This window comes from Geospiza fortis, unplaced genomic scaffold (genome assembly GCF_000277835.1).
Source record: "Geospiza fortis unplaced genomic scaffold, GeoFor_1.0 scaffold353, whole genome shotgun sequence".
Classification (NCBI taxonomy): domain Eukaryota; kingdom Metazoa; phylum Chordata; class Aves; order Passeriformes; family Thraupidae; genus Geospiza; species Geospiza fortis.
Window position 1 is genome coordinate 410,188 of NW_005054473.1, and position 25,193 is coordinate 435,380.

The following is a 25,193-nucleotide window of genomic DNA, read 5'->3' on the forward strand; positions in this document are numbered from 1 at the left end:
TTGGGGGGCTTTAGGGTGCTTTCCTTCCTTCCTTTGAAAGAGAAAGGGGATGACAAAGGTGAATGCGGTGGGTTCTTCCCCTCCCGGCAGCTGCTGCGGAAAATCCCGGGGAGATAAATCGTGGGGATGGGTGAGGGGAGTTTCAGCCCCTTTTTTCCACCAGCCTGCCCAGCTCAGGGGCATCTCCTCCACCCGGATGGGCTTCGCCCCTCGCCCGTTCTCTCCCCCGCAGCCCCCGGGCTCAGGAGGGGAGCGAGGGGAGGGGGAACCGCCAGGGTGTTCGAGGGGATTGTCATGGTTACCTCCCTGACAAAACAAATGGCTCCACTGGGTGATGATGATGGTGATGGTCACCCACACAGCTCCGGACACTTTGAGTCAGCGGTGGGGGGCCAGAGCCCCACCCTGGGGATGCAGAAGCCCCCCATCCCAGGGGAGCCAGACCCCCAGCCCCGCTGCCCGGTGGGGAGAGTCCGGGGGGTGAAGCCACCGGTTGCTGAGGTGGCTGGTGGTGCAGCGCTCCCCCACCCCAAGCCCCGGCGCTTGCTCCTCTCCCTCTCTCCCTCCCTTTCCCTCTCTTATCTCCCTCTCTCCCTGTCTTCCAGAGACAGCGCTCCGCAGCCGTGCCTGTCGCCTTCGGGATTCCGCCTGCCCCTCCTGCCCTCCCCAGCCCAGCCGCAGAGGGGCTGGAAGAGTGGGTGAAGTTGCTCCAACCCCCCCATCCCTTTCTTCCTTCTCCTCCTCCTCTCTCCCAGGAAAGGTAAGAAAAGCAGTGGCTGCTCTCCAGCTGCTCCTGCACCTTTTTAGCTCCGCAGGGGTGGGTGTGAGGGGGGTGTGTGTGTGTCACTTCCCAAGGCTGTGCACGATCCCAGCACAAAGCTGCTCACTGAAGAGATCCCTGTCATAATATTTGTGCAGGCACAAGCCCACACTTTGCAAGCTGCTGCTTCCCAGCCTTGCTTTTTCCCAGCTGGATGGTGAGTCCTGGAGCATCCCATCCCTCCCCAAAAATTGTACAGACTTTAGTAGTGACTGTGTCCATCTCTGTGCAGGCAGAGGACAGGGATAGATGGGGGGATGATGCTGGGGGTGATGGGCTGTTGCTGTCCTGTGCAGCCAAGTGGGATAACCCATCTGTGGACACACTGTTTGGGGAAGGAGGAGTGACCTTGGCAGGGTGAGAGGGGCTGATCCCCCCAGTAAGGGTCAAAACACTGGGACCTGGCTGCAATCCACCACACTGGCTGGGGCAGGGCAGGACAGGGGTGGATGGAGAAGGGCTGTGCTGCTCCTGGGGGCCCTGTGTGTCTCCTTGGATCTGGATGCACCCCAAGCAGGAAGCAGGCTGCCTGGTAGGTTTAGCCTAGCTAAGGGGTGTCTGGGCCAACACCTCCCTCTGGCTCAGCCCAGGGATCTTCCCCCAAGCTGTGGGCCCGGCAAGGTGGGGGTTAACTAAACCCTGTGTCAGAAATATGTGATTAACAGCTCTAGGAAGGGGCTTGGGACAGGAATCCAGGTCTGTGACACCCAGCTCTGGGGCCAGACTGGTGGTCCAAGACACTTGCCAGGGTTATGGCTGACAGTCTCCAAAGTCTGTCTCTGCCAGGGCTGTCAGTCATGGCCCAGCCTGCCACTGTGTCACCTCGGGAAGGGGCACCTGGCTGCTTCCACTGGGTCTTGGCAGGAGAAGTTGCTTCTCAGCCTTTCCCCAGTTTCCATATCTGAGGCCTCAGGGTGGCCTTGGGGCCAGCAATCCTTGTCACTGCTGTGGCAGTGGGGGCCCTTGTTGTCACTGTCTGAGGGTCTGCAGTGGCTGTTTTCCTGGTTTTCCATTAAGTGGGATATTCTGCTTGCAGTTTGAGGCAAGGGGAGGCTGGAGAACAGCTCCTGTAGCTTTCGCTGAGAGCATCTCACAGGTCTGCCACGGTGGCTCCAGGGCTCTTGCAGATAGGACAGTGCTATGGGTGCTCTTCCAAACCCCATTTCCTCCTCTTCCTAGAGATATTTTGGGAGCTAATCCCAGTCTCCTGGCCAGGTTTGACCCTTGTGCTTTGGGGGAAAGCATCTGGAGAACTCCTGCATGTCTTAGTCATGACCTGCAGTGATGTGGATCGGGTAAGTGAAGTCAGGGGGCCCTCAGCAGCTCCCTGAGCCTTGCTGCCCCTGAAAACCAGGGAGAATTCCCAAGGGTGATTCTACTTGAGAGCCCTGACAGTTTGGGAAGTGCAAGGCTTCTCCTGTCTTGGATTTGCAAACAGTGGGCGTGTTTTTTTCCCGGTGGAGATTGTCCAGGAATGCTGATGGGAGGCCGTGGTGCAACAGGCATCCTTGGCCAGCTCTGTCCACCTGTACATCTCCACAGGGCGCTCCGGCTGTCGTCATCCCGGCGAGCCACTGGATGTCAGTGTTGATTGAGACAGACGACGTGGAAGGAATATTTTACCCAGCTGCAGAAAACCAGGCGTCCTCTGAGCAGTGGGGATGTGCCCCGCGTCTAGCTCGGACCTGGAGGCGATATCTCCAAGGGAACGAGCTTGTGGACGGTCAGGGGTTACAGCAGGGCGGGGCAGTGATTCAGCTGCTCAAAAATGCGTTTCATGCAAGGTGTGACACCAGGGCTGGGCTTGACAGGGCAGCCTTCCTGTCCTGGGGGGCAGAAGCAGCCGGGCTGTCACTGATTTCTGCCCTTCAGGCAGCAGGGCTGGGTGGAGCTGTGTCGGGTTTTGTCCCAGCTCCTCCTTTGACTCTCCCTATCCAGTTGTCGGCTATGGATGCCACAGATCCTGTGATGTGGTACAGCTGGGACCCCAGCCCACTCCTGGGAGTCGGGTCCTGCCAGAAGCCAGGCTGTGTGCTCACAGTTTTGCTCTGTTTTCCTTTTCAATGCATGCAAATTCACCTCAGGGGAGCATTACTCTGCCCCTGTCTTTACTCCACGAGCTCAGACAGATTTTTTGAGGGCACATCAGTGCTTAGAGACACAGACGGACACCCAGGAAGCTCCAAGCAGTGCTTCAAGCCCCACCCCCGTTTTCCAGGCACATTAACACCTTTTCCCATCCCATAAAATCCATCCCCAGCCTCTCGGGAGTGCTGGGACAGACGCTGCAGCCCTGTGAGGGGCTGAGCCCTGCTCTGGCTCTCAGCCCTGCGCTCCCTGCGCATCACGGGGACGTCGCAGCAGCATCAGCGCCTTCCCCGTCAGTCGGGCATAGGGCCTGGCCGAGGGTATTGCCTGCAGTGGGATGATCACACTTCCGTGTCTCCCTCCCCTCCGTGGCCAGGAAGAGCAATGGATTGTCATGGAAAGGAAGGGGGAATAAAAAGATCGATCCAGTGGCAGCCTGGTCCAGAATGCAGCTGGCAAAGGGACAATGTCTGTCCCCAGCCCTCAGGTGCTCCCCAGTTGATGGGATTACAGGTGTATTTTGAGGACTGAAGGTATTAACCCTCAGTGGTTTCCCTTTTTCCTGGGATGCCAGATGCAGTGCAAGGTTGGGAGGCACCTGGCCAGGTCTGTGGGATGGCCCTGTGCCTGCTGTGTGTGGGAGGCAGGACACATTTGGTGGCAGTGAGGGGACACACTGAGGACTGGGTGTGTCTAGGGGTACCCTGTGCAGCGTTAAGCTGTTGGTAATTTTTTTGGGATGCAGGGTCCTGCTGTTGGTAGTTTTTTGGGATGCAGGGTCCTGCCAGGTCCCATCCTGAGAGTCCAGGCCCCATGGCCTGAACGGACACTGAGTGCACATCCCAGCGCAGCAAGGGCAGGATGGGGAGCAGGCAAGGGGCCAGTGCTGAGCTCCTGGGTGGCACAGGGGAGAGATTCCAGCCTTCCCACTGCTCTCCCTCACTCTAGCCTTTCTGCTGCTCTTCCTTTCCATGCTGCAGTCACTTGAGGGCGTTGGTGACACAAGCTGTGTGGAGCAGCCCCATGGCTCTGCTGGCAGCGTCCCCTGTCAAAGGGTTTTTGCTGGGAAGAGCCCTCTGAACCCTCCCTGTCCTTGTGGGGCCGATTTTTCGGCTGGCACACCAGCGAGAGCTGGTGCCAGGCTCTGAGCCACCTCGGAGCTGCAGGAGAGGTGCAACTTTCCTGACTGAATTAAACAGGAGATGGCACAGGGCTCTGCATCTCACCAAGGATCCCTAAGTGCTTGTTCTGGCCCAGGTGATGCAGAAATCCCTGCTGGCAAGTGGTTCCCGTGGGAGCTATGTCCCCAGTCTTCCATGGGTGCAGGAGATGTGAGGGGCTTGGATCTCACCCATGGCTCTGTACTAAGTCCCCAGTTCCAAGCTGAAGTCACGCTCCTGGAGTCCAAATTCACCCCTCTGGCAGTCCTGTAATGAATTCCTGTTGTGCCAAGCTGTTAGAGAGCTTTTTCCCATTATTATTTCTTCCCTAAGGTAAAATAATTCTCCCTCCTTCCTCACCCACCTGGCATTTAATCACTTCCCCATACCTTGATGGCCTCTGCCACATACTGAAGTGAGGGGACCTTCACTATCTCTCGCTGTGGCAGGTGACCCCTTGCCAGCTCCTGCCTTCCCAGGCCCTGTTGGCAGGGCTTGGAGCATCCTGGTTGGGATGGCCTCCCCTGGCTCAGCTGGGACTCCATCCATCTCCTGATTGTGGGGGCTGCATCCCTATGGATGCATCCCCAACCTCCCTGGGCAGCTCCTGGCATGAGCAGCATTTGTGCTGGAAGGAGGGGTGGATTAAATCGGGAATTTAAGGTTTTTGGCTGGGTTTCAGGGGCGTGCCTTGGGATTACTGCCCTCCATCATCATCTTCTCTGCTGTTTCCTGTGCTCAGTTACCGTGGCTGCTCTCCCCCATCCTGGACAGCCCTTCTTGCTCTCCCTGGCTCTCCCTTTGTCCTTTCTCAGCGCCGTTTTTCTGCCCGAGCACTCATCCAGCTCGTGGCCTTGATGTCTTCTGTGGCATTTGCATATAAAGGTGGGTTTTAATAACGCAGGAATGAGAAACTGATATATTTCAGTGCTGCTGGCTTCTCCTGGGCCTCATAAATCACTGCATAAAGCATTGCAGAGCCAGCCAGGGAGAACTGCTGCCTAGCAACTTCTCCTGGTTCCCTGGGGGAGCAGGATGGGGCCCTAAAATCCACCTGAAAAGTCTCCTTTAAAACCCTGAGGGCTGGGGGAGAAGAGCTGTAATGGAGGAAAACCTGCTTAGGGAACAGAGTTGGAATGTAATTGGCATAAGGAGTCACTTTGCATCTGAATGTGTCGGCTGAGCACAGGGAGGGATGAGTCAGCCTGTGCAGGAAGGATCTGGAGATGCAGGACAGCAGAGCAATGGCACTTCCCTGTAATCAGCAAGGATGAGGATGGGCAAGGGCATGGGAGGGCAGGAGCATGTATGGCTCTGCCTGCCTACTCTTCCTTCCCCAGGAGAAAGGAAAACTGTCATGATCATAGTCTTATCCTGGAAAAAGTTGTTGGTTTGGAGGATAATGAGGAGAAAGAGGGACAGAAAAAGATGTTAACCTGTTCTACTCAGCAGTGTGGGAGGTGGGGACTGTGCACATCCAGGGCTGTGTCCCCAGCCAGGGAGGTTTCATCTGAACCTCCTCCCTTGTGCCAGTGGGGATTTGGGGCAAGGGTTTGCCTTGTCTTCCCATCGGGGTCTTGCTTCATCCCCATGACTGCAGTCATCAAACCCAGGTCTCATCCTGTCCCAGGTCACTCAGGGCTTCAGAATGAGGTGACAGAGCCATGCAAGCATTTTGGGCACTCAGGACTCCACAGCCATTCTCACCTTCCTCTCTGCAGCTCCCCACATCAGCCAGAGACCCCCAGGAAGATGCCAGGGCTGATTGACCGGGTGACCCTCTCCCGGCTGCCCCTCATTGCGTCCGAGGTGACATCCTGCGTCAGCGGCTATGCCTTTGGGATGACAGCCCTGCTCACCTACCACAACCCAGACCCCCAGGCTTTGGAAGGCAAGTTTTAAGGAGTGAAGCTTGGAATGGGAACTTTAAAGTCAGGATATGGCAGTGCTGGGTTTCTGTGCATGCCTTCAACCTTTAGATGCTGGTGGGAAGCACAACCAAATATATTGTGTCCAACTCTACAACTTTTAGGTGTGAAAAATCCCACAAGTGGGATTTTTTTCCCACTTGGGAAGTGCCAAGAGGGACCTGGCTGTTGGGTCCAGGGAAGAGGTGGGTGTTGCTGACACCCTTCCTGGCTGGCAGGTCTCTTTGTGTACCCCTTGGACGAGGGCACAACTGTCGTGGGCTTCGAGGCGGCCGTGTCCCGGCGCACCGTGACAGTGCAGATCAAAGACAAAGCCAAGATGGATGACACCTACTTCAACAGCTGCAGCCTCCCCCCTGGAAGAGCTGGTGATGGAAGTGGTGAGGGGGTTGAGGGTGTTTTAGGGAGAAAAGGAGGGGAAGGGGAGTGGGGAGGTGATGGGGGTGGCTGGCTGGTGTATGCTGCTGCACCAAGGGGGCTCCTTTTGGGAAGCTGAGGGGTTGTGGTGCTCATGCCAAAAGTGTCAGTCTTATCCATCTTGGAAAGCACTGCTGCTTCTGGGCAGCCAAAGGAGTGATGCAGAAGCTGGGGCTCTTTAGAGAAAGCTGGTGTGTGCAGTGGTGGCAGCTTTGGGTGTTTGATCCAGGGCTGGGGGTTGTGGGAGGCCTGGAAAGGAGAATTTTCCATGGTTGCAATACCTGGCATGGTCCAATCTCTGTGCAGGAAGGCTTATGATGGATGAGGACCTGGAGAGGATTGTTTTTGTGGCCAACCTGGGCATGATTCCTCCCCTGGAAAGTGTCTCCATCTTCATCAGCACCTCTTCTGAGCTGCAGACACTGCCCAGCGGGGTGGTGAGGGTCCTTCTGCCAGCTGTGTGTGTCCCCAGGGTCCCCCAGCCCAGCCTGGAGAATGCCAGCAGCTTTTCCAGCCACCAGCTCCAAATGTACGGAAAACCACGGGGTGGGCTCTGTCTGGGATTGATCCTGGAGAATGCAGGGCTGAATGAGCAGGAGCTGCAGGTGGCTGGAGAGTGGTGGCAGGCTTTACCTCTGGCAGACCTGCAGTTCCTGGGCCATAGAACATGTTGACAGGGTTTATTTGGATTTATCTCACCATCAGGGACAAGTCCCCCTGCGGACTGGGGAGCCCGGAGCAAGGGAGCAGGTTCTGCCTGACTCAGCTGCTGGACAGTGAGGCCACCAACCCCTTTGAGTATGAATTCAGCTTCCACCTGGAGATCCGGGGGCCGTGTTTGCTGGCAGGTAGGAGCACTGGGGCTGTCCTGCTGCACAAGATTGATTTATCATCTCCCCAAGGCAATGTCCACACTCCCCCTCCTCCTCAATGTAAATCTGTGTTGGCAACTGAACTGTGCTGGGGTGGATTTACCAGTACAGGATTGATGCTAACGTGGGTTCCTGTCCTCTACTGCCTTGTCATCCCTTCTCCCTGGTGTGCCCCACCCTCAATCTCTGCTGGCACCTCGTTTTCCCTGCAGGAGTTGAGAGCCCCACACACGAGATCCGAGCAGACGCCGACCCCTCGGCTCGCTCTGCCAAGAGCATCGTGATCACGCTGGCCAACAAACACACCTTCGACAGACCCGTGGAGATCCTGATCCATCCAAGTGGTAGGTGGGCTCTGCTTCCCCTCTTCTGGTCTTGCCCCTTCCTGGGAGCTTCGTCTGTAGCTCTGGAGACAGCTGGATTAGTGCTGCTTTTGCAAATATTGTCAAGGGTAGGCTTGCCAGGAGGTAATCCTGGCCTCTCTCAGGGTTTTCTGAGCTCTCCAATCTCACAGGTTTTCCCATCCAAGGGTGCCTGCATCTCTGCCAGACCCAAAGTGTAACCACAGCTGTTCTTCACACAATTCTCTGCATTTACAGAGCCCCACATGCCCCACGTCTTAATGGAAGAGGGTGACATGACCCCTGCAGAGTACGAACGACACCTGAAGGGGAAGAACGATTTCATTAAAGGCACTAAGAAAGACCCCAGTGCCAAGAAAAAGGTGAGAAACACAAGCTGCAGGTGTTAGCTGACGCTTTCCATGGACTGGAGCTGAGCTAGAAGATTATTCCATGTTTCTAGCATCAGATATTACACTGTCCCAATGAGACCTGCAGCGCCCTCCGTCAGAGAGGGGCTTGTGTGGAGGAAGAGGGGGAAATTCAGCAGTGCTGCTGATAAACTGAGAGGGGAAGGAGCTCTGAGATGGTTATTGTGTGTATAATTAGTGCTAGTCTAGCATAGCATAATTAGAGAGGTGCATTGTGATAGCATTAAGGGTATTATAATTATTGCAATGACATAGAATAAAATATTCTTTTAATTGCTCGGTAAATGTTTACTGTTTCTGGGTAGCTGTCAGAGAGAAAGAAGTGATCTTCCTGGGAATAATGAGCTGAACTGAAGACAAGGTAGGAGAGACTTCTCTTTGTTCTGCTGAGCAGCAAAGAGAAAAATATCTGTGCTGGGATTTGTGCCTTGTCTTCCAGCAGTTCTGAAGGAATGAGTGACAGCCCAACTCTTTGGTGTGTCTGGGATCAGCGGAGAGGAGCAGACAGCTCAGAGCCCTCTGGATTTCCAGGGTGGGCGTCTTCTCCTAAGGGACAGGTCGTGCTTGTGTGGCCACAGCTGGGGCTGACAGTGTCAGCTCCTGTTTTACACAGCCAGGGCTCTCCTGTGTGCCCAGGGATGCTCATTTCCCCCTAAACTCCTTCTCCACATTTCTGATCCTGGGTCCCTCTTGGCAGACATCCCTGACCTGCTGCAGGGGTGTCTCCCTGTGCTGCTGAGATTTCTCCTTTCACCAGAGACTTGTCAACCCTCCTCTCCTCCCTTCCCTTTGCCCTTCACTCTCTCTGGCAGGGCTGGGACTCTGCAGGCATCTCCTCTAATTGTGTTCAGCGTGTGGCAGGTGGAACGAGATGAAACTCCCACGCTACGCCTCGGTTGGCTCCCTAATTATTTCTGCACATTTAGCATGTCAAATTATCTAAGGGGGGATCATTCTGGAGACATCTCCCTGCAGGAAAGCCACCTGTGCCCCAGGAGGACTGGGAAACAGCTGCAGGGAGCAGAGAAAATGCCTGGAGTACCTGGGGTAGATGATGGGCTGGAATTGCTGCTGCTCAGAGCAGGACATTGGCCACTTCTTGGCTTAAATTAAATTAGCCCAGAAATTTCAGCAGTAAATGATAAGTAATTCTCCTCCCTCTGTTTGTTATGCAAAAGGCTTGGATGCTGTCAGCTGCAGGTTGGTGGGGATGGATGCACACTGGAATCAACTTTACTCAACAAAATCTGATTAGTTTATTGTAATTGGATAATGGGTGAAGGGGAACAGAAGGGAGGTGAGGAGATGTTTTGTTTTCTGGCTGACCTGTAGCAGCTCCACTGAAGCTGTTTACTGAAGATTTGCCTCTAAAATTCCCTCCAGTCATGAGAAATCCCAAAGTATGGGCTCATCCTGATCACACAGGAAATTTATGTCATGGATACCCAAGAGCTTTCCAAGGAGTTCTGTGAATAGGTCCAGGGCCACGATGCAGTATTTGTTCAGAGGCAGCAAGGAACACTCTAGTCTGGAATGTGATAAACTGGAAAAGTTGTGAAAGAAAATAATGTCGTATGGCTGGAGGGAAATGGAAATGGAAAAAGCCATTTTATTTCTCAGCAGCTGATTAATTTGTGCCTCATAGCATAGAAGGGAAAGGCAGGAGGATGAGTGGGAGCTTGGCTTATTCCTCTGAGTGGGACCTGTCTTTTCACTGGGTCAGGGAAGCTGCGCTCAGGCAGAGGAGCTGAAAGGAGAACTTGTGTGTGTGTGTTGAGCCAGGGAATTAGTGAGTTTTAGAAAACAAAGGTTGGTCATCAGCTCATAAACTGAGGAATGTGACTCATGGCTGGAGAAAACAAGCCCAGTTATCTGGGGTCTGGTTTACTCCCTGTGAGACCAAGGAGAAAAGCAGCCAGAAAGAGGAGAAAAGAGGCAAACAAAGCCCCTGAGGATCGAGCTGCTGTTGAGGAGTTTTTTCCACACTCAAACCCAGGGATGAAAGGCCATGGCTGGGATGATGTGGGGTCCTGGAGCTCCCTCCAAAGCAGCTGAGGCCATGAACCCGTTATTGCTTGATACACATGTAACAGCACATTATAAACCCATCACAAAAGGTTTTCACCAGTTTATTTTATCCCATTTGTAATGAATACTTGAAATAGAAGGAGAGAAAATGCAGAGAGCCATTGGAGCTGTGTGCAGTGCAGAGATCATGCGGGTTCCTATCGAGCCATGGCTGGAGCAAACGGTTCAGCTTTCCAAAGCCTTTCAATCCCTACAAAGAAAAGTGATAAAAGAAATGGGCAGAAAAAGCAGCAAACCAGAGGCAGCAGTAATGAATTGGAGTGCTGAATGCAGCAGATCAAGGGCTGCATCTCACACTTCATTAGTGAGTGACCATGGAGAAACCTCTGGTGTGCCTCGGTGGGATGCTAAGCTGTGCTAATGAACCAGGTTTTCGGGAAGGTTCTGATGAAATGTTTGGAGAATCAGATTTGCAAGGTGCTGGGTAGGGTGAGGTCTTTTGATTTCTTCTCCAGGCTTTTATCTGAGTGTGCAGTTGCTCCATATAATCCCAGAATGGTTTGGTGGAGAGGACCTTAAAGCTTATCTTGTCCCACCCTTCTCACAGGCAGGGACACCTTTCATTTTTCCAGCTTGCTCCAATCCCTGTCCAGCCTGGCCTTGGACACTTGCAGGGATGGTGAATACTGTGGGTATGGACGGAACAGGACACCTGCATATTGGCCCACCCTGCTGTTGCCACCTCTGAATAAGCAGATTCTGGCCCACAAAAGGCCATGCACTTGCATGTTGAGCTCTGCTCTGACTCCCCTCGAATTGAAATGGGGTGGAGAAATCAACCTCTCAAAATCAACCTCTCAAAATCAACCTCTGGAGCTGTCTCCTGCTTTCTTTCAGACGGAAATCATCAGGAAGAGGCTGAACAAGGACATCCCCCACCACCCTGTCATCATGCTCAACTTCTGCCCTGACTTGAGGACTGTGCAGCCAGGCCTCCGGAAAGCCCAGGGCGAGTTCATCTTCCTGGTAGATCGCAGTAGGAGCATGAGTGGTGTGAGCATCAGCCATGCCAAGGTACCTGCAGGAGGGGAAGCACCTGCCTGTCAACAGGGATGAATGAGAGAGAGCAGTGGGGGTGCTGAGAGCATAACTGTTCATTATCAGGGCATGGGGGGTAATTATAGGCTGTATTTTAGTCATCTCAACCATGGCGCTCCTCTGGTACCTGCAACAAAGGTGATTCTCCCCTGTTCTCTTCTGCTTTTTCCTATCAGCACATAAAATGCAAAATTATTTTTTTCCCTCTCTTGCTGGCATGTTTTGTGCATCCTTTTTCCAGTTCTCCATGTCTCCAGGAGGGCTTTGGGTGATGGCTGCCTAGGAGGGAACCTCCAGGGAGCTCCAAGGGGAGCAAGGTGCTGACCATGCATTAGGAGAGGTTTTGCTGATGGGCATCTCTGTGAACCTACAGAAATGATTTAAATATGAGACATCCCTTTTCCAAACACAAATGGCCACCAGCAGCCTGGTGGATAGTTATGGGAATTGTGTCAAGAGCTCTGAATAAAAAACAGCATTGTCAGGATATTTTGTGGGTCTGAGGTTCCCCTGTCAGATGTGGCTCTTACCCAGAGCCAGCCCTGGTGCAGGACCCTGCACTTGGTCTGTTGGACCTCATGAGGTTCCCACAGACCCACTCCTGAACTTGTCCATCTTCTAGCTCATCTCTTTTCCCATCTGTCTCCAGTTTCCATGGGAACTGCTGAAGGACAGACACCTTCAGCAACAAAGATTGGGATGCAGAGGAGCCTGCAGATGGCTGCAGCACATCCCCTGGGATAGGGAGGCTGTTCCCAAGGGGAACAGGATATCTCTGGGCTTGTAACCCCTTCCCCCAGCATCTTTAGGAGTCTGACAATCTTTTCCCAGCGTGGATTTTTGCATTCCAACTCCCAGCATGGCTGGGTTTGGGCACCACAGTCTCTGCAGCCTCTGTGGAGGCTGGATTGTCCTCTGGGGATGGGGACCTGCAGGATCAGAGCCCTTCTCTGATTGGTCCTGAAATGGAAACCCCATCTCAGGAGGGCTGTAGAAACAGGAAAAAGACTGTTCCCCTTCAGGAAACAATATTTTGAGGGAGATTTTGGAGGAGATACCTCAAGGGAGAAACCCACTATCCCTCTTTTGAATGTCCCATCCTTGTTTGTCACTCGCAGACAGCAGGGACCTCACAGCAGGAGCTGTTCTGAGAGCATTTGGGTGGGTTTTGGTTGGTGGAACCTTCTGCATCCTCCTCAGCTGGCTGGATGCATGGCATGACAGGTCTTAGAGCTGTGCAGCCTCAGGATGCACTCAGAGATGGGGTGGAAGGGCCCGTGCAGAGCAGGAGGGCACCAGTCCAAAGCAGCTGGAGTGGAAAATTCAGGGATTTAAATTTCCTGCAGCCAATTCCTTTCCCACCCTGATGCAGCCAGGGAGAAGAGCCAGGCTGTGATGGTGCTCGCTGGCAAAACTGCACTAATAACTGGGAATTGACTTTTCTAGAAGCAAACATCCCTCCTTATTGAGTTGCCATAAAGCTATGGAGTGCAACAGGATCAAGATCAATATTTACCATAAGAAGCAATAAATCTTTCTGCTTGCTGAAATAGCAAGCAGGCATCAGTTGCCCATTTTGGGAAGTGCTTTAAGAGAAATATTTGGAAATTTATATTTTTTCCCTTGTAATGAGTTCCAAGATGGGATGTCAGCACTGAGATCTGGAAGAGCCAGCATCCCGGGAGCCATCTGGGAGCAGTGGTATAAATATATCCTCGTAGGTTTGAGATAACAGCTTGGATTCAAGTACTCCAGAGCCTGTTAAAGGGCAGCCCTGCTCTTGTGCATTATTCCACTGATTTTCAGTGCTCCAGCTCTGAGTTTTTGCTGAGTCTTACAGGCTTTGGGAGCCTGTAAGGAGGAGCTTTTGGGATCCCTGCTGGACCCAGGCAGGGAGTTCGCTGTGTCCCTCTGGGGTCACTTGGTCTTTGCCACTGGTAGGACAACTCAAGGAGGCTATTCTTGCTCCTTTGACCTTGGCAGCTCCTCCAGGGGCTGGCTAGAGGGTTTCTGCTGCCCTCGGCAGACTGGCAGGAGTCTGCCTTGATCAGCATTTAAATAGAACTGAGCTGCTCCTGAACACTTTGCTTTACATTTTGCTTTAAATAAACACTTTGCTTTAAATGGGTCTCCTCTCCTGCCACATAATTGCTCCTACAAGTTCAAGAGCTCCTTAAGCAGCTCTTGCCCAGTTCCTGTGATCACAAGCTCTGTCCTGGACTTGTCCACAATACCACTGTGACAATTCAAGTTGCTCTTGCCTTATGTAAAGCCCAGGAATAGGCACATTAGATAACCACCTCTGGTAAAGAAAATAGCTTAAATCTGTTGTCTCCCAGTTATTTTAATTGAAGCCAGCTATGAATACAAGAGAATTGGGGATGGGGGAGGCTTTTCCTTTTGTGTAACTTTAAGCTGTTTGTTTATTTTCTGCAAGTTTAGGCATTGAGATGCATTGCGTGTCGCACTTCTCAATTTCACACTCTGCTTCTCACCCACCAGCTCTGTGCTGCAGCACTGTGTTGCCAGCACAAATTGAATCCCTTAAAAACAAACAGAAAAAATTGTTCAGTTCTTTGTTGTCTTTTTTTTCCAAAGACTCCCCATTTTCCTCACTGCTTCATGTCCCAAGTATCATCAAGGGATTTTGAAAAGAGCTGGGTCATATGGAGGCATGGGAAAGAAGCAGTTGGTTTGTTGTCAGGTGAAAGTGGGAATAAGATGAGATGGCTCTGGCAGAGCTTTTACTGGTGAAGTTGGGGCAGCCAGGGAAGATCTAAGTGTCCTCATGTCTGTTTGCTTTTTACCCTTCAGGATGCCCTGTTGGTCATTCTCAAGAGCCTGATGCCAGCGTGTCTCTTCAATATAATTGGGTTTGGATCCACCTTCAAGACCCTCTTTCCTGTCAGCCAGGCCTATTGTGAGGTGGGTGACCCCACAGTTCACAGAATCACAGACTGGTTTGTGTGGGGAGGGATCTTATATACCATGGGCAGGGACACCTTCCACTATACCTGTGTGCTCCCAGCCCCATCCAACCTGGCCTTGGACACTTCCAGGGATCCAGGGGCAGCCACAGCTTCTCCGGGCAGCCTGGGCCAGGGCCTCACCACCCTTATAGGAAATAATTTCCTTATAACACCAAATCTAACCCTGCCCTTCTTCAGGTTAAAGCTATTCCCCCTTGTCCTGTCACTCCAGGCCCTTGTCCAAAGTCCTCCAGCTCTCTTGGAGCCCCTTTATGCACTGGAAGGGGCTTTAAGGTCTCTCCAAAACCTTCCCTTCACAAAGATGAGCATCCTCAACTCCCTCAGCCTCTCCCATGGCTCTCCTTGGTGCTCAGAGGGTGCTGGTGCTGACAATTCCCCTGTTCCTTTGGGCAGGAGAGCCTGCTCATCGCCTGCCAGAGCATCAGGAGGATCCGGGCTGATATGGGCAGCATCAACCTCCTGTCCCCCCTGAAGTGGCTCCTCCGCCAGCCCATCCACAGGGGCCACCCCCGGCTGCTCTTTGTGCTGACAGCCGGGGCCATCAGCAACACGGGGAAGGTTCTGGAGCTGCTGCGGGACCACTCCTGCTCCACCAGGTACAGACTCAGCCCTGCAGGGCCAGAAACCTGGCACAGGCTGGCATGTGCCTCCCCTTGAGCACAGCTCCATCTCACAGACGTCCCCTCTTCAGAGACAGAGGCAGGACGGATTGCTGCTATGAGCCATGGGAGAACCTCAAAGGGTTTGGAACGAATCCCAGAAGTTCAGATGCTTTTTAAACAATCAAAAGCAGGATAATTGAGCTGACAACTTCACAGCTCTCGGCTGATGCTTCCTGCTCGGAGAGATTGACACGCCAACAATCTTCCTCGCTTTTTTTTTATATTTTTTTTTAAAGCACATCTGGGGCTGGCCCCAGCTGCTTCCAGGATGGGGCTGTGCAGAATTGAATATGCTGAAAGGCAGCTATGTAAAAAGCAGCTAATTGTGCACAAGCTCCCAGCCTGGCTCCCCAGCCCTGATCACAGCCTGTTCTGGTTTCTCCTCTGCCTCTTTAAGGGGCACAAAACATGAGAAAAATGTGAGAAATCCTGATTCCTCTTCCATCTCTCAGACTTTGGAGTTATCAGGGAAGCTGCTCTGTGGGTAACTGCACAGAGGTCTGATTGTTTCCCAGGGCATCCCACCCTCCCACCCTGGCTCTTGCAGGGCTGGAAGGGAGGGTTACATGCAATCAGAGCTGGAGCGTGGTCTCGGGTGACCCTGGAAGGGAGAGTGCTGGGCATGGCCCTTCTTAAAAGAAGATCAGAGCCTTATTTAGGAGGGGTGTGAGGCTGGCCTAGGATTTGCAGGCAGCTGAGGATTAAAAGCCTCCAAGAGAAAAGCCCCTTGTGCAGATGCAGTTTGCTGCTGAGGGTGCTTTCTTTCTGAGCAATCCCCTGCCCTGCCCAAATGCCATATCCCACCCATTCCCATCCTCCTGGCTTCCTGGCACATCCATCCCCACCTAGCACTGCCCTCCATGCCTTGCCTCCAGCTCAACTTCCAGCCTTCAGCCCAAACCAAATCCTGATTCACAGACCTGGCAGTGGGAGGGAGCAGCCTCACCTGGCTTGATCATCCTTCCTTGAGAAAATGTTTATTTTCATTGCAAGCAGAGATAATTACTGGATCTTTAGTGCTATTGACCACAGCCAGCAGGGAAAAGAGCTGAACTGAGAGCAAAGCAGCTTGTTTGTGTTTGCAGAGGAGGGGAAGGCTCGAGGTCCTGCTGGGAACCCCTGAGTGTCACTGCTGAAGGCTGCTCTTTGGGGAAGGGATTTGGGGTCTGCTGAGAGGAGGGGGCTGGTGGTTCATAGAACCCCAGAATGGTTTTCTTTGGAAGGGACCTTAAAGCCCATCTCATTCTACCCCCTGCCATGGGCAGGGACCCCTTCCATAGCCCAGAGGGCTCCAACCCCCCTCCAGCCTGGCCTTGGACACTTCCAGGGATCCAGGGGCAGCCACAGCTGCTCTGGGCACCCTGTGCCAGGGCCACCCTCACAGGGAAGAATTTCTTCCCAATATCCAGTCTAACCCTGCCCTTCTTCAGTTTAAAGCTATTCCCCCTTGTCCTGTCACTCCATGACCATGTCCAAAGTGCTTCTCCAGCTCTCTTGGAGACCCTTTAGGCACTGGGGGATTCTCAACCTTCCTGCCACATACCTAAAAGAGGGGCTGGTTTATTCTGCTGGACACAGAAGTGGCAAAAAGCCAGAGGGAGTTTCTGCCTGAGGGAGTGTGTGAGCTACATGGGGCTGGTGGGTGGCTTTTGCTTTGGATCCTGATTCTCCGTGTCCCTTTGCAGGTGCTACAGCTTCGGCCTCGGGCCAAACGCCTGCAGGAGGCTGGTGCGGGGTCTGGCTGCTGTATCCAGGGGCGTCTCCGAGTTCCTGGAGGAGGGCGAGAGGCTGCAGCCCAAGGTACAGCCCCCACTACCCGGGGCTGTGAGGATGCTCTGCTTCAGCGAGGGGGAGGCCACGGCTCCCGGGGGGCTCATTCCCCATCCTGGCCCTGCCTTCCCAATCCCCCCGCAGCAGGTGGGCGAGCGGGAGGGGATGAAAGAGCATCTCGGTGTCCGGCGGCCGTCGGAGGGAGCGGAGGGTGCGTTTGCCTCCGCCTGGGGCTGGGGACCGCGGTGGCGGCGGTGCTGCAGCTCTGCCTTCAAAGGCAGCTCTGCCTCAGATACGGCGAGGGCAGTGGGACTGGCATCAAAGCAGCCAATTAGTTCTGAAGTCGGGCTCAGCCCTGGCGTTGCTCAGGCGAGAAGGACTCGGGGTTGGAGCGAGAGGAATGCGCTGTGATGGCTTTGCTTATTAAGCTGACTTTAAAGCCTCTCCATTCCCTCTCTCCCCATGGAGAGTAAAACCGTGTGCTTGAAATCTGGCATAGGGATGGCTCTGTCCCCTGGTGAATGCAGAGCCCAGCCTGTCACCTGCTGCTTGACTAAACCCAGAGAGAATTGGGTCTTTAGCTCCTAAATATCTGCAAAAAGCCAGCTTCTACCTTCTTGATCTCTCAAGGAGGAGTTCGGCAACTCCACCCTCTGCAGGAGCCTGGAGCACACAAAAACCTCTCTAAGACAGAATGGCATCAACATTTCTGATGTAAATTAAAAGCAGAGACAGTGAAGAGAGAGGTGTTTAATAAGAGCTATTAATAAGAGCTTTGCAGGCTGTGCAGCTCGGTGCCTTCGGCAGTCTGAGGCGTCAATTAACGGCTTTATAAAACACAGCCTGGTGTGTCTTCCCAAGCCTGTGAAAAAGCAGGGAACAATGGGGAATATTTGAGCTATTCTGTCTCTAAATCTGGTGTTCAGTTCCCTTGGCATGCAGGGAAGCTCATGTAGATGGCTCCATGGGAGATTTGCCCATGAGGTATTCACGAATATTGGTCTTCACCACATGTGTAACAGGCAGAGCATTGCTGATCTCTGGCAGTGGCTTGTGCCAGCAATGAGCTGTCCCAAAATTATCAGTGTGTGAGTGCTGGGCTTGGGACAAGGGCTGGGGCTGGGGCTCAGGCCAGTGAAGGCTGACAGCATATCCTGGGTGCTAGAGGGGAGCAAGGGATGCTGCCTCACATCAGAGAAAGATCCCTCAGGCCAATAGCTCCCACCTTGCTCTGGGCTGGCAGTGTGTGTGAGATCAGCCCTGTGCTCCATCACTATCTGCTCATGGTAAAAATCGGGGAATCATTGAGTCATTTAGGTTGGAAAAGACCAACCATTAACCCAGCTCTGTCAAGTATAACTGTGCCAAGGAGATGGGGGTGCTGGGATGCATGTCAGACTAAGAGGAAGCAGACTGTCAGGAGAGGGTAGGAATCAGCTGATGGGATTGTTTGAGGGAATGTTCCCTTTCCCTGTGGCACATGGCACGTGCACCATGGCTCACACCGTGTCCAGCTGGTGTTGAACCTCTCCCCCTGCCCTTTGCAGATGATCAGGTCACTGAAGAAGGCGATGGCTCCGGTCCTGAGCGATGTGTCTGTGGAGTGGGTCTTTCCTGAGAGCACTGAGGTCTTGGTGTCCCCTGTCAGCAGCAGCTGCCTGTTCCCTGGTGATCACCTGGTCAGCTACAGTGTCATCTGTGACACCTCCCCGTACCTGTCCAACCCCAGAGCTGTGAGTCTGTCCCAGGAGCAGGGGGTGTTGGGGTGTACGCAAGAGTCTTGGGTCTCTGCATGGTCAGGGGGTGTCTCCCTTAAGGGAGGTGATGGGTGGGGCTTTGGGGGGCAGTAGTGGCTAAGGAGGCTGGTGCAGCTGGGCTCAGCTGAGAGCTGATGGACAGAGACTGTGGTGGGACCTGTTCCCTCTCTGTGCTTCCCCCCAGGACAAGAGGCGGCAGTACAGCACGATGCATTCCCAGGAGTCGGGCAGCTCTGTTTTCTTTCACTCCCAGGAGGAGGGAGCAGGCTTGGAGAGCTGGAACCACTCCAGAGACTCAGAGGGGTCCTGCCCTGCCGAGCGCTCCCCCGACCACCTGGGCGTGGGCAGAGACCCTGGGGGAGAGTCGGACACGGACACGGGTCAGATTTTCCTCTGTACATGCGGGGGGGTGATGCCCTGTCTCTCTGATCAAGCTCCTGTCACTGCTCCCCCAAGTTTTTTGCCTGATTTACACATGTCTTCAGCTGCAAAGAGCTGGAGGAGTTTGCAGGAGAGATGACAGATCTCCTGAGGCTTGAGCAAGTCTGTTTGGTTTGGATGTTTTATCCAAACCTGTCAGGAAATCAAGGGAAGCCTTGGTGAGCTGGGTTCCCTGGAGATTTTCAAAGCAGCTTTAGCTTTGGCCACATAATTATTTACAAGCTTCCCAAGCAGTGTGAGGAGGAGTGGAGTGAGCAAATGGGTAGCTGTGCTAGACCATCCCTGTACCTGCAAAGCAGCTTCCCAGTCAGGAGAGGGGGAGGATGGATCCAAAGCCCTCTCCCCAGGGTGTCACTCCTCCCCACCACGGCCTGGCTGGGTGTTTGTTTCAGCAGCATGTGGTATAAAGCAGCTGGTTGCACCCTGGAGCTGGGGAAACCTCTGTTACTCATGGGATGTTCTTCCCTTTTATTCCAAGAGGATCTGTACTGTGCATCCCCTCAAACTTGTCAAAAGCAATGAGAAATCGTGTCTTTCCAAGGCAGATTTTAGTCTTGCTCTGACAGGAGCGTGTCTGCACTAATTAAATTTCATTAGTAAACCCTTTGTCTTCTCCAGGGAGGTTTGGGGAAATGCAGTCAGGCTTTTTTTGGCTGAAAACTCCTCAGACAAAACCTTCCCAACCTGCTCTCTTGACATCTCCAGGAATTTTGTGTTTCTATTTCCTTCTGTGCTTTCGTTGCTTTGCTTAAAACTTTGCAGGGCTGAGTGTGGCCCCCTGAGCTTTGGCAGGACCTTGGCGAGGGCTCCCTGCCTCCCACTGTGAGCCAGGGGGTGGTGCTGGCTGCTCCCAGTGTGGAGTGGAGCTGATCCTCTCTCCCCCCGTTCAGGAATGGATGTGAAGGCTCTGTCCAGGAGACGGGCATACAGCACCACCCACATCTCCGAGCACGAGCCCCGCAGGAAGGTGCCCACAGCCAGCGACCCTGGCACTGCCCTGGTGAGAAACCCGCTGAGGAAAACCCACCTGCAGGACCTGCAGCAGCTCAGCCCCGAGCCCTGGCAGGTGGATTTGCAGGTAGGTGATCCCCCGAGAGGCTTTGCCTGCAGGTGGAAGCCTGCAAGGAGGAGGGAGAAAATATCCGGTGGATAAGAGCCTGAAGGAAAGGGCCTGACTCACACTAGCCCTAAAATATTGATATAGGTATAGATAATAGATACAGCTCTGCAGCACATCCCAAACACTGGGGAAACGAGCCAAGCAGGGAGCAGAGTGCCATCCTGATATCCCATAGCAGTCCCTCCCCATGGGAGCCTGCTTCTCCCTGCTCCTCTTCCCCTTAGCAGCCTGTGCTTCACCTTGCTGCTCCTCTGGTCCTTCTTACCTCCCTACAATTTAGGATTCAAACCTGCCCATGGCTGTGGCACTTCTGTGCCTGGCAGGGAAAAGGAATTCAGTGCCAAAGCAGGTTCCCAGCTGGATGCATTGCCTTACACAGCACTGGGATGAGATGTGAACCTGTGTGATGATACATCTGCTGAACAGGGTTTTGTCCCCTACCTGCAGCAGGTGGAATTTGGGCAGATTTTTCAGCTGATCTTTGAGAAGGGTAGGGATAGTTTTCTCTCATCCTTGGCATTGCTGGGATGCTCTGCTCTGCAATCAGCATCTGCAGGGCTGGGAGGACCAGCAGCACTTGTGTTCCCATGGAAACTCAGAGCAGGGACTTTCATTTCCCCTCTTCTCTGGGTTAGAGATCACTGGGTGAGGGCTGGGAGGGGAGATGAGGGGGCAAAGGGGAAAGCAGGGCCAGGGCTCCAGAGGGAGGGATGAGACCTCTGCCCTCAGCCTACAGCAGTGAGGATGGTGAACAGCATCAGTGACCAAGAAGAAGCAGGTTTTAGGGGTACTGGCACCATTCCCTGTATTGGGAAGGTCCCCAGAGCATCCTCCTGCCCTTGGTGTGCAGGCAGGAGTGGAACTGACTCCCTTCTGGGGGGCAGTAAATGGTTAACAGCATGCAGCCTGCTCTTAATTAAATGCAGCCTGGTTTTGCTATCCCTCCTGCTGCCAGGGCTCCCAGCAGCTCTCCCAGCTCCCAGTCCTGCTGCCAGGGCTTGACATTTTCAGGGGTGTGAAGCCGAGCCCTCAGCTCATCTCCACGCTTGCCATGCTGGGAAGGAAAGGTCAGCACCAGCCACAGGCAGCTTAAACCCCCAGCTCCATTCCCAGCTGGCTTCCCCTGGCTGGGAGGAGAGCTCAGGCAGGAGAAGGAGCAGGTTTGGAACAGAAAGGGTCTGGCAGGATGTGTCAATATTAGCTTGGTAAATCGTGCCTGGAGCCACCTGGCTCCCAGTTTTGCTGGTGGTGTCATAGAACAACAAAATTTAGGTGGTGGTGGGAGGTCATATATGTCTGTCACTCAGAGAAAGTATCCTTCCATCCACCACTTTCTACCACCTCTGTTCTTTGCTGGTGATGTCCTAGGAATATAGAGTCTGTCTGTTTAGATGGATCTTCCCACAGCCCTGGGGACAGGGATGAAACCCAGACCTTGCACAGGGGAGCATCTCTGTGGAATGTGGTGCCAGAGGTGCTGGAGTGGGGCATTCATGTCTCCTGAAAGTGGAGAAACACTCTCATAAAAAAAAAATTAAAAAAAAGATAAAAAGATAAAAATTCCTTTCTCCCATCCCCTGCACCTCTCTCCTTTCGTTACTAAGCAACTGGTCCTTGATCTTTCTGTCTCTCTTCTTTTCTTTGGTTCCCAAGTGAAGTCATTAAAATGTCTGGAGGGATGAAACTCATATTTCACCTTCTGTATGTCTGGGGAAGGAGCCCTGGGGGCCAGGGTCCCTTGGGGACACCCCAAGGTCTGGTGGAGAGCTTTGTCTGGGCACAGATCCCAGCCGGGGTGGGCAGAGGGAAGGACCTGGGTGATTGCATCGCTCACAGGGGTTGGGTGGGGACCAGATGGGATCAGAGCAGACAGAGCAGGTCCATGCATGGAGCAGACAGGATCAGAGGGCACAGAGCAGGTCCATGCATGGAGCAGATGGGATCAGAGGGCACAGAGCAGGTCCATGCATGGAGCAGATGGGATCAGAGGGCACAGAGCAGCTCTGTGCCATTGGCTGCAGCCAGGTCCAGCCCTAACACCTGCTCTGCTCTCAGCCCCTCCCGGCCATCCCGCACGGCTCTGCCAGCAGGATCCGCGGCACAGGCGCCCGGCGCCCCGCCCTGCTCCAGCACAGCTGCGTGTCCTTCTGCCACGACGCCACCGCCCCGGACGGGCTGCAGGAAGCCCCGGCGAGGGGCTTGGAAGCACTCGGTGCCATCAGGAGCCTGCACTCCTCCTCGGACAGCCGGAGCCCCGGGGATCTGGGTGAGTGGGAGAGGGGGAGGCATGGCCAGCCTCACCTCACCCTGTCCGTGCCCGGGTCTGGTGCCATTGCATCGCACCCCGTGCCACCGTGTGACAATTGGGAAGGATTAATGACGGTTTTGTGGTGCCAGTGGGGAATTCAGCTCCCAGGGAGGTGATTAATGATCTGCCTCTCCCCTCTCTGCAGAGTCTGCCCAGCATCCATCCCTCACCTTTGAGACAGAGACCTCTTCCGACTGGGAGCCCCAGGACCTGGATATCGGCGCTGCCTGCGGCTCCCCGCGCTCCCCCAGGGCCCTCTGCAGGGCAGTGGTGAAGGGGCTGAGGAACAACGAGCCTGTGCAGTGGGAAGTCACGTTTGATATCCACCCTCTGTTCCGGGAGCGGGAGAGCCAGGAGGATGGTGACACAGACCTGTGGAGTGAGACCTTCCACCACCTGGCAGCCAAGTCACTCATCCAGGACTTGGAGCAGCTCGCTGAGAGGGAGTGTGAAATCGAGCATGGTAATGCACAGCTGGCTGCAGGCAGACCCTGCCTGGCCTCGGGAGGGCTTTCCAGCAGTCTCAGCAGCCTCTGGAGTGAAAACAAAAGCTGCTGGTGGTAAAATATTAGGGAATGTCTCACACAACTCCCAAATAACATCTCCCTTCAGCTGCCTTGTGCTCTTCTGCTTCTGGACCCTTGCTGCACATGATCATTCCTGAACTCATGTTCCTTCCCACTCCTCAGAAGCAGGGGTTGGAATTGAAGGTCCTTGAGAGTCCCTTCTGACTCAGTATGTTCTGTGATTCTGTGATCCCTCTGCTTCATGCATGAGGTAACATGGTTATTTTTAAGGAGTTGGTCACTTGGAGCTGGGAAGTGGCATCCAACTCCAGCAGCAGCCCCCAATCACTGCTGTGGGCCACACATGTCCCTGGGCTGTGTCAACCCTGTCCTCCATGAGGTGCATCTGGGCTTGTAAAATGACAGCAGGAGCAGCAGTGGGCAGAGTTTAGAGAGATAAAGGGATACAGCCCCTGCTGGGCATGGATCCCCAGGCATGGGGGTGGGTGTGGGAGCTGGGTGTGAGGGGTGGGGGAGCCCCTGGGGCCCGTGGACTCTGACCCTGCTGTGCCTCCCGTGGCAGGGTCTGGGCGGCGGTTCCAGCTCAGCGCTGTCCACACCAGCAAGGCCTGCAACATCATCAGCAAGTACACAGCCTTTGTGCCTGTGGATCTGAGCACCAGCTCCTACCTGCCCACCCTGGTCCAGTACACCCACACAGGTAACATGGAGCTGCCACAGGGGTGGAACCTTGTCCTGGCAGGGAAGGTGTCACTGGGAAACTTCTCTCAGGGCAAACCCTGTGAAGCTGCAGTACAATTTGGCACCAGATCCATACCCAAGGCCGTGGTCAAGACCTTGGTGGCACAAACCTCTTCCCCTGGCCAGAGAAAGGGTCTCCTCTGAGGTCTGGGTACCCAGGGATGACCAGAGAATCACATAATGTTTTGGGTTGGAAGAGACCTTAAAGTTCATCCTATTCTACCCCCTGTCACCGTCTCCACTACCCCAGGCTGCTCCAAGCTCTGTCCATCCTCACCTTGGACACTTCCTTGGAGGGAGCAGCCACAGCTTCTCTGGGCAACCTGTGCCAGGGCCTCACCACCCTCATATCAAAGAATTTCTTTCCAATAGCCCATCTAAGCCTACTCTCCCAGTCTGAAGCCATTCCTTGTCCTGTCACTCCAGTTCCTGACCAAGCTCATTCTGTGGTTCCATTGCCATCATGCATGTGCCAGTCTCTCTAACACTGGCCATTCTCTTCTCTCATGCCAAGGGGCAACATCCAAGCAGGGCAACCAGAGGAAACAGAAGAGTTCAGGAAACAGAAGGCATCGTGGCTGTTCCCCTGGACGTCCTCAGTCAGCATGTGGCCAGAATGGAGACTATGGATTGAACAGCATGAGTAAGATTGCCTGGGGTTTTATCTCCTTCCGTTAGAGATCTCAGTTGCAGCAGGCCATGGGCTTGCTAGGGCCCTGTGGAGAGCAGAGGCCTAAAGACAGGAAATGCCAAGTCATGGCAAGCCCCTCTCTTCTGCCTTTTGGACCTCAGCTTATCTCTCTGTAACCCCATAGGTCACTTTCCCTTAACCCCTGCTATTGGACAATTCTGGATACCCCTATACCCTTTATAATGGGCTGGTTTAGCCCATTCTGGTTAGAAGAGCCGTCTCTGGAACCCTTCATAGACCCGCAGTAAAGACATTGCTGTGGAACTCCAGAGCTGCCTTCTCTCTCTCTCTGTCTGCCGGCCGGCCAGCAGTGCCTTAGCAAGCAAAAGAGCTGAACTCAAAAGAGCTGATAATCACTAAAGAGCTGATATCTCTTATGCTTGCTAAGGGCAGCCAGTGCCTGAGAGCTGCTTGGGTTTCAGGCAGTCTGTCCCCGTAAGAGGACTGAGCTATCCGGCCCGTGCAGCCTGCTCGGGGGCAAACCTGCTCTCAGCAGGAGGCTGGGACACTCAGTGGTTTGGGACACCTTCTCTGGTCTTTTTAAATCCTGCCTTGGTGCTCACCAGACACGTGTCAGGCTGGGGCTCATCTCCTTGAAGGGCGAGGAAGCTTCGATTTGCCCCCCAGCCCTGACATGGCAGGGGTGCTGCTGACAGCGCTCGGGAGTTAATTGGCAGCCGAAGTGTGGGTAACACGAAGGATGAAACGAGTGTAATTAGAGGCAGGGGGGATGTGAGACACTCACTTGTCACCAAATCCTCCACTAATGAAGACAAGTTGGATCGGACCTTGTCCGGCACTGTCAGAGCTGGAGCTGAATTACCAGAGCCCCAAAGAGGCTCATTAACCCCATCATGCCATGGGAGGGAAGGTGCTGGCTTTGGCTGGGTGCTGTTGCTGATGTGGTTCCTCAATTGCAGATGCTGAGGAGAGGAGCCCCTCACCCTCCAGCACCCCGTCCTTGTCTGCCTGGGAGCGCTGCCGTGGCCCTGAAGGTAGGGAA

The 25,193-nt window shown here is 53.9% G+C and overlaps 1 protein-coding gene across 1 annotated transcript in view; it reads left to right on the forward strand.

Annotated features, from left to right (window-relative positions):
- The first annotated feature begins 600 nt into the window (after positions 1-600).
- VWA5B1 (von Willebrand factor A domain containing 5B1) overlaps positions 601-25,193 on the forward strand; it is a 27,453-nt gene continuing 2,860 nt past the window's right edge. The window contains 19 exon segments of the mRNA XM_031062920.1: positions 601-760; positions 5,790-5,959; positions 6,215-6,376; positions 6,720-6,942; positions 7,119-7,261; positions 7,498-7,629; positions 7,885-8,009; positions 10,983-11,159; positions 13,998-14,108; positions 14,567-14,769; positions 16,521-16,635; positions 18,153-18,338; positions 18,547-18,742; positions 19,694-19,881; positions 21,979-22,189; positions 22,377-22,694; positions 23,321-23,458; positions 24,014-24,142; positions 25,111-25,185. Coding sequence (XP_030918780.1) covers positions 5,821-5,959; positions 6,215-6,376; positions 6,720-6,942; positions 7,119-7,261; positions 7,498-7,629; positions 7,885-8,009; positions 10,983-11,159; positions 13,998-14,108; positions 14,567-14,769; positions 16,521-16,635; positions 18,153-18,338; positions 18,547-18,742; positions 19,694-19,881; positions 21,979-22,189; positions 22,377-22,694; positions 23,321-23,458; positions 24,014-24,142; positions 25,111-25,185 — 2,971 coding nt within the window. The 5' untranslated portion in view covers positions 601-760; positions 5,790-5,820.